At 43.2% G+C, this 12671-nt stretch overlaps 1 protein-coding gene across 1 annotated transcript in view; it reads right to left on the reverse strand.

Moving 5' to 3' along the window:
- ldlrap1b (low density lipoprotein receptor adaptor protein 1b) overlaps nt 1-9472 on the reverse strand; it is a 39039-nt gene extending 29567 nt beyond the window's left edge. The window contains 1 exon segment of the mRNA XM_080849997.1: nt 9277-9472. Coding sequence (XP_080706123.1) covers nt 9277-9361 — 85 coding nt within the window. The 5' untranslated portion in view covers nt 9362-9472.
- Nucleotides 9473-12671: the final 3199 nt, after the last annotated feature.

The raw sequence follows: 12671 nt of genomic DNA on the forward strand, positions 1-12671 counted from the left end.
AGATTTTTTGTTTGTAAATGTTAAAGCCAAGGTGTCTTCACTGCACAGGGTACAACTCTATCTGTGACGTATGGAAACTTTGAATCACTTGTGTGATGGCATTCAAGCCCTTCTCTCACTCCCCCCCCCCCCCCCCCCCCCTCACACACACAGACACACAAGCCTGTCTTGATTAACTGGTTGATTCGTCATTTATCAATAATTGCCACCATCCACCACTATCTTGTAAGTCTTGCATTCCAGAGCTGCACCCGAAACTCTCTTTAGCACACATTTCAACACCACATTCTCTGGATCGTTCCACCGTCCTTAGGTCATAAAGCATCCAAAGTAGAGATCTGCAGTCACGCCAGGAGTATAACAAGCATCCACACTGGCTACAGCAGCAAACTAATAGTCCCTGTACAATCCAAAACGCCACCTTCGAGAACCAATAAGCCATTAATAACAGCTCACAACTAACACATACTGTACAAGCCCACAAATATAGACACACGTCTAGATCCAAAAGAATAGCTTAATATCACAGTCATCACTGGTGATTCAGCCAGTCATTTGTAACATTACAACAGACAACAAACTCTACACAAGCTACCCATGCCAGATGTCATGGTGGTCTCCGGGCGTGATGTCACACATCCTGTTGGGGCGGAGTGGCGAATGGCCAGGTTTCCAGACTACTCCTGCCCAACTCCCAAAGGTCCCGTGTCAAAAGAGGGGGGATACTTCCTGTTACAGGGACTGTGACTCAGAAAAATTAAATCTAAACATTTCCCCACTAAAGGACAGTCAGTTTTTTTCTTTAAAACTCACTCTGGATTTAAACAAGTTTAGGAAGATTCACCCTGTCTGTTGGTGATGCACCTGCCAATGCGGACACCAATTTCTGCTACATCCGATATCCTTGTGATGCCCTTGACAAATAAATGGCAGCTAAATAAAAGCAGTCCACTGTGCATACTCCTACCCTAGTGTACAAACAAGACAACTCCTATCCGAAGCCTATGTACAGCATGCATTTCCCTTCCAATTGGCAGAGGAGCTGAAAGTTATTTTCCTGGTAAGCTGAAGGTCACAAAAGCCACACTGGGACTTTTAATGGCTGCCCTTTGGCATGTCCCTCCTTTCTGCAAGCAGCATCCAGTGGGTCGACAGAGCTAGCTCCTGGGCTCTCCTGAGGCTGGGTGGTATACCAAATATAGATATTCATACCATTTTACACAAATGTAAGTAATTACCATATTTGTAATATTGAGAATGTTATAAATGGGCTACACAAGCCAGATTTTAAACAAAGAAAAATGGTGCAGCTTTTTCTCTATGGCTCCGGCGCGCACACACACATAAACCTCTGTAACCACCAGGAGCACAGAACATGGGGGGACGTCAATCATATTTCATTCTCCAGGAAGTTTCAGTATGAGCTCCTTCAGAGCTGACACCACGTTCTCAGTAGTGACAGTGAAATAGAAAATGGCATTTTGATAATAATTGTGTTTAGTTGTAGGCTGTTAAGCATTGGTGAGATATGGGGAGAAATACGGCTAAAGCTTCAAAACAGCTCCTGCTAGCAACAGTAAACTAGGCATCTCTGAGACCTGTTTGTCTCAAAGTGCTTGAAAATTGTGCATTTTTTGAACACTATAACGTCACAATTATTTCTCCAGGGATGACTGCCCAAACAACTTTTCCTGCCACCAAGAAACAGTATATCCTAATAAACAAAACACATGGTCCTTCACTGCTTTCAACGCAAGTTAACAATACTTAGTTCTGGACTTTTTTTATGAGCAATTCTGCTTTAAAGTTTTGTGTTAAAGTTCTAGAATTAAAGTTCTAGAACTGCATTAAAGTTCTAGAACTGCATTAAAGTTCTGTGTTAAAGTTCTAGAATTAGGAATGGATTCACTGAAATGACACAAGGTGGTCTGGCTCCAGCCGCCGATAGATCCCAGCTCAGTTTTCACTGGGATCCAGGAAGTGCATGTGTGAGATACTACCAGGCTAATGACAAGGAGCCATCAAGGAAACATGCTGCCTTCCTCTTCCCACCCTGGGAAGGTGCATTGTCTGCTAGATCAGATGGACGAAAGACACGGCCATTCAGCAAACATTTGAGACTGTAGTAGAGGCTACAAGCAGGATCTCAGTCCACAGAAACACAAAGAAAATCAGAAGAACACAGACACTCAATCTTTATTTGGTAATAAATCAGAACTGCTCACTCCTGTAGTTTCTTGCTCACAAAGATTCCTGAAATAGCCACAAGCCTATTAAATTTGCTCACCCATAAACCCATAGAGAACAAGCAGCAACACCAGCAACATCACGCTCACTGGTGCTGGAAGAGACTCTGTATTTATCCATACGAGGATGAGAGAACAAGCAAGGGAGCTGACAGAAGTGCACTGTGGTGATCAAAATGGAGGAACCAGAGAACACTGGCACAGAGAAATGAAGCACATTCTTGGTACAGTACCTTGCCGTACCATGCACTCCATGGCAACCATCAAAGTGCCCACTGTTGTGCTCTTTCCCTGCCCAACAGGCCATCTTTAAAAATATGTTCATTTGCAGTAACCAAACCATTTGTTTGCAAAAATTCAAAGTTCAAAGAGAACCTATTAGAAGAGGACCTTTTTGCACAATAACAATGATTACAATCTGCGTCATGTGCATATTTACTCATCCAGCTGAGGTCTCATCTTTGACTCTAGTTGACCAAAGTAAAACCCAAAAACTTGAATGCTGAATTTACCTTCACATTTCAGTTTAATAATATTGTTAGTCCAGCGTAAGCCTTGTTAAAAGAAGCAATACAATAAAACAAAAAAAATTTAAATGTTTATTAGGATGTAATGGTTAAAAATGTCTTGTTTCACGGTATATCTGTGCTTTCTTGGTTTATCACTAAGGTTTCTGGCTTCATGTATTATTCGTTTATCAGAAATTTCAGAAATGTAGGCCTAGTTCACAGAAACACTGGAATCTCTTCCGAAGTGTATCGTCGTAATTCTAAGATTTCTTACAAGAGCACAGGTAAAAATAGCTGCTTTAAGGCTGGAGTTTCTGCAAAGGCGGGCTGCATAACATTAATTATGAAATATCTACACCAGTCACGACATCAGTGAAGATATTTATGGCATTGTTATCCGCACCTTGGGAAGTAAACTGTTATCTGTTGTTCTGTCCATCATTTAAGCACCAGCCTGAAAGAACAGCTCTTTTCTTCAGCCTCATGTGCGGCAGAGAGTGTTGCCTGACAGCAAAGCCTGTTAGAATACTACTGGGTGGTCTGACAAGGCCCCCCTACTCTCACCCCAAAAGGACTTGGCAGGAAAACCCATTGGATCCATTAAAACACATCCCACTTCTCTTACTTTGATTCCTCTGCAAGACTACATAGAAATACACAATAGTGTAAAAGCTGCATGTGACAATGAAAGGGCTGCGTGTGAAATGATGATGAGTCGGCAGAATTGATCTTCATGGTCATCACGTGCATTGTTTACATAACTTAGCCTGCTTCAACACCACCCCAACAGGCTGAATTATTGCGTAACTTAACATCAGTATCAGGTCCTGATCTGGCAAGCCTCCACAACAATCACAACTCAATGAGGAAAGGGATTAAGCTCAGATAAGACTCTTATCGCCAGGCACGACGTCCCCACACTAAGACAAACCACCGCTTGCTACTGTTTAGAAGCTGCTGAGGGAGGGAAAGCAGAGAAGTGGACTGTGACGTACAGATCAGAAGACAAACGACATAGACAGAGAAGGGTCAGTTGAACCACGTTCTTCAGACGTTTGAAAGTACTCTTAATAAGAATGAAGAACCCGTGAAGCCCCCTTGTGAGATCTATTCATGAGATTCAGCTCAATGCCCACGTCCTTTGCAGTTTTCCACAGAGACCAAAAGTGATTATAGGGTTGTTCAGATGTAACCCCAGTGGGAATGAGTGTAGGGGAGTTTAACCTTGGGCAAGCAGTATTAGTTGCTGATGAGCACTTTCTGGACCCTGCTGGGTGTGAAACAGCCATCTGTATTTGAATCTCTTGCACAATAATTTGGTATACATCTGCTTTTTAAAGGGGAAAGTCTCACCTACTATCTGATTTTACATTTTTTTTTCTATAAAATAGTAAGTGTCAACTAAATCTCACTTAACGTGTAGAGGGGGAAATCATTCACACAAGTTAACATTTTCACAAACACAGATCTGCTGAATATCAACAACCTATTCAACTTTTGAAGAACAGGATGGAAAATGTGGAGATGATGAAGATGGTATGTGAAAGCTAACTAGACATTAAATCACAAATCAGAGAAAGGGGGTTTGAAAGGACCAAAATATTAGGAGAATTACCAGCCAAAGGCAGAAAGATGGCCAGAGATATCGCAGAGAGAAAGAGAGAGAGAGAAAGAGAAAGAACGAAAGAGAGAGAGAGAGAGAGAGAGAACAAAAGAGAGAGAGAGAGAGAGAGGGAGAGACCGTGCACAAAGAGATGGGATGACAGACAGGCCCATAAATATCAGAGACTCTGGGCAGCTACAGTATGAGCAGGAGGCTGCGTAAATAAACCAAGGCTAATGGGATTTGTGGCGTTGGGCTTTGCTGTAAATAGCTTCAGGTAGAAGTGCAGACTCACTCTGCACAATTTTATCGCGCAATATCTGAGGACATGGACAGGACACACACACACACACAAGTGCTCAGGGGTCACGCTCACAGGTGTCCCAGATGACCATCAGACTGAGAACAGTCGCCAAACTTTGAGACTAACAAAAACTAATGGTTCCCTAGGGAATAACTACAGTGTGCCGTTAGCTGTGTAACAACTCAAGTCTCCAAGTCACATTTCCCAAGGCTACAGAAATAACATGCTTTTATCGTGAACAGAGGTATTTTGATACGTGGGTGTGTGCTGGGTCTGAGTCAGCAGTGGCATCATAGCAGGGCTCAGGGCTCAGATCCAGGACCAGCCTGGGTGAGATAGAGAAGATGCCATGTGGCAGTAAATCTCCCAAACGCTTTACAGCCCCATAAAAGGGCCTGGGAGGAGGCAATCTCCATTACAGCCTGGCAGCTAGGCCATGGGCTGGCAAGGCCTGGAGGATGACTTCAAGCAGAGACATGATCTTCTTGTGGAAAGGCACACTGGTACCAGCTAACCCACACAGGGAAAGTAGTATCTATAAAATGCAAAACAGAACATTTACCTTTTATTCTGAGGTCAGTGTTGCATGAGGTATTCTAAGAAACCTCTTGCGAAAAGACATTACCACCAGAATGCATTGAAGGCTTTTTGCATGTGAACCGGCCCAGTCCGGTCACAGTCAACTGATTACCATACAAAGCAGGGGTGTCACTCTTGCTAGAAAGAATGCCAAAAAGAAACTTAGCGATGAAGTGCCCAAACTGGTTTTCTCTCAAAGCTTAGACCCCACATGCTATGTCCTCCCCCATCAGGTTCGGCAACTCATTCTCAGCCTTATTTAAAGCGTTGGATAAGAGCAAATTCTGATAACGATCAACATGTTTAGAAAACGACTCATTGCCAACATGGACTGGGTTTATTACCATTTGCAAATCAAGCTGCAGGCAAAATGAATTCCCTTTTACGAAAAAGCAATTGGAAGTGACCAGGCAATGTGAGTGACAAGTCCTCCGTAGATTGAGTAAAGTTTCAGTTTGTTCCAGTTTGAAAGTAGAGTTTACAGTTTGTTTTAGTCACAGTTTTTACAGTTTACTTCATTCCAACAGGCTCTTTTCTTTCAGGATGAGGCTGAGGTTGAGCCTATCCTCAAAGCTAACCCACAAACCACTTCAAAACATTTGATAAAATGAACTTCAATATTTAGAGTCACAACCACAAGTTCTTCAGCACAGACAATGCCTCAAATAAAGATTCACATCTTTGACCACCTGCTGCTGTGTTCCCTCCTTATTTTTAAGATTGAGAGAGAAAAGCACCTGGATTTTCACAAGGAGATAAAGCATAACTTTTTTGTAGTACAGAGTTTCCCCATGCAGACACAACACTTTAAGCTTTTGCTTGGTGTTCTCATGATCAACACTCTAAATCAGCAACAAACAAGGCCAAGAGAGGGTTAAAAATAACATTGTCTCAGGGGGTAAATCTAAGACAATCAACCTCTTTCAGCAATCTGGATGTTTCCCCATTGAGCCTAAGGTAACAAGCACACTGGAGACAAGGCGCTACATGGTGTAACTACTGTTACAACAGATGCCCTCCCAGACACACCCAAAACAGAGCGAAACCCACTCTGGTGAACAAACCACACTACAGAGAATGACACATGAGTAAAACATTCAGGTCTTTCGAAGAAAAAACACCCAGATGGTACTAAGCAGCCTTAGGCTTTTCATCCATTGTTTCAAGTTCAAACCATTCTTCACCAGAACCTGCTATTGGTTCAACCGGAAGCCATGTGCAAGGACAAAGATACTGGGGAAACTCTTGTGCATTCTCTGTCACCAATCCATCTCTTTCTCCCCGTCCGTCTTATGCTCTCACACATGCACACACCATGCACACACAAATGACAGATATGAAGAGAGAGGGAAAGGTATTTAAAGAAGAGAAGAGAAAAGGGGGCTAACGTGAGGTCAAAGCCATAGCAACGGAGATGGGAGTTGCTGTCAGCCATTAAGCCACACAGTAAAAGCCTTCCCATGTCCTGTTGCCATGGTTATTAGTGTTATCAGTGGCGTACACTGGCCATGCACACTTAGTTCGAGACGGTGTTAATGCCAGCTCGTGCCAATGGCCCCAGTGTGCTTGCTAGGGGACTGAAATGAAAAGCGAAGAGGAAAACAAGCACGTGGCAACACGCTGGCCCCAACAGCATAGCTCTGTCAAAGGATGGCATGCGGGGGAAGGGGGGGGGGGGGTCTCTTGTGAAACCAAACAATAAGGTTACCAAGCAGCTAATCTGCTCTTTGAAAAGCCACACTACAGCAGCAAGAGGTGGTGCAGCCGAGCCGGGTGACTGCGCATGGCCAGCTCCCGCTGTTGGCCATGCTAAACAGCCCATCGGGAGATCAAAGCCCCAGCAGGAGCTCTGTTGAGCAGCAAGATGCCAACAGCAATCATGAGGTCAGGGGGTCGCTTCCGCAGGGTCACTGCACTCAGACGCCTCATAAATGATATAGCAGGAGACTTAAACAGTTTGTTGGTAGTGTACTCAAGGTGTGTGCTTTTGCGGTAACTAATTTACTATTGTCAAATGAATGCGAGGGAGCGCAACAATTAGTCTAGAACTAAACAAGGATGATATTCCAGCTCTCTCCACAGGAGTCTTTATTCTAGGGGCAGCATAAGTACATCACCTAAGCATCTTTCACATACAAAAAAACATTAATGGATCAGGTAACAACACTGGATAGGGAACAATGTTTCATACCCACTCAGTCTCAGTGTTGTGAATTCCCACTTGACTTAATTTAACATCATGTACAGAGTACGAACTTCTGCAAGCCTGGGAAGTATTACGGTATACCAGGGTATTTAGAAATCCCGAAGGTCAGATTTCCAATAACAACAAAAATACAGATGCTTCTATTTCTTTTTATTAAACTGATACGGAGCCAACTTAGATCAGAAACAATTGGCTTGTGGGAGATGCAGCCTCGCAAGCAGGACTTATATCTAGGCCTAATCAAATTAACAGAGATCTTGCACACGTTCTTGTATGTTTACATTCACGCTTCTGTTACTAGATTGGTTACCTACATTTCCCATAGACCGAGGATGATAACGTTGGGTGTTCTATGGCAAAAGAGGTAGTGCAGTGGTGTTGTTGCAACAAACCTCTTTTTACTGTAGGAGCCACCTTTTAACACATAAAATGCTCATTTATTTTTAAAAGGATGTCAATATCAACACCAGTGTTTAATATGTTTCGTCACAGTTCAGTCATATCGTTTAATTTGCAAGAAAAACACACACACGGCGTACTTTGACTTCAACGTTTTGCTCCCATTCCCTCACGAGACCATAACTGTAACATAGCGGTAGGTAAATGGCTTTCAGTGTGAGTGGGAATGAGGTACTAGCTTCTCGTTGGTGTCACAAAACTTTGCTGCACGATCAAGACATCTTAACCGGCATGGACTGCCATCAACGTCTCCAACCCTTTCCCATATTCTCCTTCAAATGCAATGCCCACCATTCAAGACAACAATACATAGCAAACTGGAGCGGGTGACGTGGCGATACATCTTGATGCAAATTAAATAACGTCAGCGAGAGTAAAACGATTCAGCCTGAGACAGAAAGATGACCAGCTGCAAATAAACACCATTTAACGTTAGCCTGCCACAATTCAACGTGACATGCAAGCCAGTCTTCTATGAGAAACATGCAGACTACAAAAATGCACAGGAGAAGTTGGAAAACGCTGTCTATTGTCCTCAGTAAACCATATATAGCCACGTTTATGTTTTACAAAGTAGGCAAATAGACTAAAAAGCACTTAGAATAACGACATTACTGACCCTCAACACTTTCATACATTAAATAAAATAAGCTAAGCGATAAAACTGTAAGGAGAAAGCGCGGATGGAGGCATCTCGTAGCTATCGATAGCTTGCTTAAGGTTATCCTAGCCTCATGCCAGATACGTTGGCGTGAAGGAATCTCTAGAGTGAACTGCGTGTTTAACTTCATTCAGATCCGAAAACGTAGTCTGACAGTAGAAGATTTCCCCCCAAGTCGAGATCACTTGCTTTAACGTGTTACCTGGTCTAATGGAAATAACTACCAAACTAACTAACATTTTGAGACCAGAGTCAACAAGTTCAGATTCGAACATATGGCTAGCTGGGATATTGGCTATAAACCAAAACGTAGCATAAGGCTACCTATCCCACACCTATATTGTTACCAAGCCCAGAAAGCTTTACACGTCGTAGTTATTTGGCCAGCCCACCGTGTTATTAGTACAACACATCATACACTTAAGTAGCTACCATGCCAGCTAACGTTACTAACATTTGAGCAGAGATTGCTGCTGTACTGTAGTTTTCCGTCCTTCGCAACAGTTTAGGTCAAGTACAACTTCAAAGACTCTGTCCGCTATATTGCCAGCCTATAAACCAGCTAGCTACATGGCTACCTTGGACCAGCAGACAACCGTAACCCTTTACGTTAACATATTACAAAAGGCTAACGTTACATTTATAACAGTATCATGACTCAATGCTAAAAATACTTCAACTGTCAGATTGCGAAAAGACCGAAACTTACTTTTGTGTTTGCCATAACTCCAAGATTGCTTAGCAATACTAGGGCTCCGAATAATGGCTCTCCCAGCCGACTTCAAAGCATCCATAGTTTTAATCCAACGAACGGGGTCAGAGCCCTGTTCGCTCCGGGATTTTGTCTTTGAGGCTCGAAGTACTCAGCAAGGTTTTCACGCACTCGCAAACTTTTTCCGTAACCTGTTTTCCCCCGTCTGAGAGGACAGCTGGAGTGGATGGCTGCTCATGCTCACCAGCGGTGGGCGGTGATGCGTATGTAAATTGACTGGATAATACACATGACGTCGTAGAGTAACCACTGACACACGCGAGAATCTCCTGTGTTTCTGTTTTTTTTTTCTATTGGAGGCGGGGCCCAGAGGCAGGCTGCCCTTACAATCTTCTGTGAAAATAATGTCCTTGTGATGCCTTTGTGCCATAACCTGTGCATCGCTGTCATGTAAACCACTTGAAAACGTATTCGTCGTGTTTTGTCAGGAAATGTCAGGAAAGTGTTTTGTCAGGAAATGTCAATATTTTAATGTAAAGTTTCTGTCATTACGTAGCCTACTTTGTTAAACATGCCAGAGAACATGAATATGACTACTTTTATACAATTCTGAACAAAATCCTGATGCTAAAAAAAATACAGTTATTAAGAGGCATGCTGAGAAAAAGAAGGCTCAGTGTGTCTGAACTGAAGGCCTTTTGATTAAAACCACCTCTGGATGCACTCCCAGGAGACCCCACAGCCAGGTGCAAGGTGACAGATCTTCTGTTTGGAGCATCAGCCAGCCGAGGAGCAGGATGACAGGCTCATTCGTCTGGTCACGCAGCCGTCTGCCATGACTGGGACCTCAGGAGAACCCAGGGGGGCTTGCTGAGACTTAGACACAGGTTCCTTCTTCTAAAAGCATCTCACCTCATTAATGACAAAGGAGGAAAAACACCAGTGAATGATAGTATATGCTTCCACTAAAGCATCTTAGCCTTGTGATCTCTATCTATCTCCACACACACACACCCACACCTACACACACACACACACACCCACACCTACACACACACACACACACACCCACACACATACCCACCCACACACACACACACACCCACACACACACCCACACCCACACCCACACCGCCCTCTGGAGCACCTGCTGCTCCTCATTACAGAGCCTGGCATCCAGAAAATGCAGCATGTCCACATACCAACTTGATCACAATGATACTGAAAAGATATCTAAGTCTTATGTGTACCCACAAACACAAGCAGCTGGAGAAACACACGGCACATTTTTTTTCTGATCAGACATGTTTGTGATGTTCAAAGACCCCACTGAGTAGCCCCCACTTCCATTTATTCCCTTTGTCCCTGCTTCGCTCCCCTTGGCAAGATGTCCATGCAGTGTACATTCCTCTCACCTTGAAGGTACATCATTCCATGCGTGTAAGTGAGCACTGGTCTGTGTCTCAGAGATATGTAAATATACACATGACAGGGCAAAAACCCATCTGGGTTATGTATGTGGGGATAAAATAAACATTTCAATTTCTCCACCAGAGAGGACACTGGCACACTGATCTCATCATATTTTCCTACAAATCTCTGTCTTTTTGCTTTGCAATTCTTTATCTCCTGTCAGGAGCCCTTTCTCCCAACACAAAGGCAGCTTTTGTCTCCATAGACCTCAAAGATGAATGTCATGTTCGAAGCAGCAGGGATCAGGCAGAGAGGGAGGGAGAGAGAGAGAGAGAGAGAGAGAGAAAGAGAGAGGGCACACAAGAAACCAGACAGTGAACCAGTTGGAAGCTTAGTGTAACTACCACATTTGAAACAGAACTCTTTGATGTTTACTCTGCTCTCATACAGTCCCTGCTGTTTTTCGTCTTCCACGACAGCAAGAACTGCTATGGCGAACGTGAGGAACATGCTAAATATGATGGAGCTGTAAATTATTGATTGGGGGCTTTATGCTAATGATGTTTCTTTACAACTGGAAAACCGTGAGTGCACATGGCACGTCCACACAGAAACAGCAGTCATCAGTGTTTCTGTATGGGTGCAGTCAGTTGTTTTTTGAGCCAAGCAGAGACTATACTTCCTTTGTTGTCCTTCAGAGCTCAATGTGTGGCTCTGTCCAGGAGCAGCCCACCCTTCTCACACACAAAGAACAGCCCCAGTGTTTGGCTATCGACTGCCTAATCCACAAATGCTTATTCATATTTTAATTGTCACAATCAGGCTTAACTCAAGTCCGTTTAATATGATTATGAAACGTCATGTTTATGGCCAGGTCTAAAGTAATATGTGCGCATATGTGTGGGGCCTGAACTGTCTTTTATTTTTTAACCTCGGAGAGACTGCAAGAACACCTCCTGGCTTGTACACAAGTGTTAGCAGCATTAGTTGGCATGAAAGCCATTTCTGCCTCCACACAGGCACACTGCTGCCAAACCCACTCCAAGCGGGAAAATCACAGCATGTGCATTATAGTTCCTGTTTCATAATCGTGTGATACGTGATACGTGATACGTGATACAATGTAAATAGATGTGCATGGTACACATTACACAATGTCGACCTGGGTTAAATATATACATGTGTGGAAGGTCGCCAAATAATGAATGTACTCAGATGTGCAATATTCACGTGTGTCAAGGTAAATTGGTTAATTGAACAACACTTCACAGAGTCTTGTGAAGTAGAGCATCTTAATTATGGGTATAACAGTTGTCATCCATGCATTAAATTCCATGCATTAAATTACTTAAGCCCCATCCCCACAATCCTTTCTCTTTCCGCTTCAGAAATTAGTGGGTTAATTATAATTTCTTAATCAACTTGTGGCCTGAGGGAGGCGAAGAGAGAAAGACTGAGGGAGAGAGAGAGAGAGAAAGAAAGAGAAAGAGAAAAAAGTGATTTAACTACTTAAACTCATCCATGGATTAAGGTCATCAATATATTAACACCACCTCCCCCATTACAATGCTCCCATGACAACGCCCTGGACCTCATGGTCCACATAACTCTTGACTTTAGTGATTAAAAGCCAACCCCTGCCCACACACACACACACATCCTCAGGCTGGAAAGGAATAAAATACATTTCAAGTCAGTGTGTTCAGATTATTTGTGCTTAACTGGGATTGAGAGCCACCCTTCAACGCAGAGATCTTGTCCCCTCACAGAGCAGCATTCTCACTGCTTCACACCCACACTGAAACACATACATTACATATCTGAGTGTATGGGAGGAACCCTGATTATACAATAGATATCTTTTATAATAGATTTATTTTTGTTAGATTTAGGTGGATTTTATATCAGACCATAACTTTACCTAACAGACCATATGTCAACTAAGCCCCCCCAAAATAGTTTGAATATCTATACATAGC

This window comes from Sprattus sprattus (assembly GCF_963457725.1).
Source record: "Sprattus sprattus genome assembly, chromosome: 13".
Lineage (NCBI taxonomy): Eukaryota > Metazoa > Chordata > Actinopteri > Clupeiformes > Clupeidae > Sprattus > Sprattus sprattus.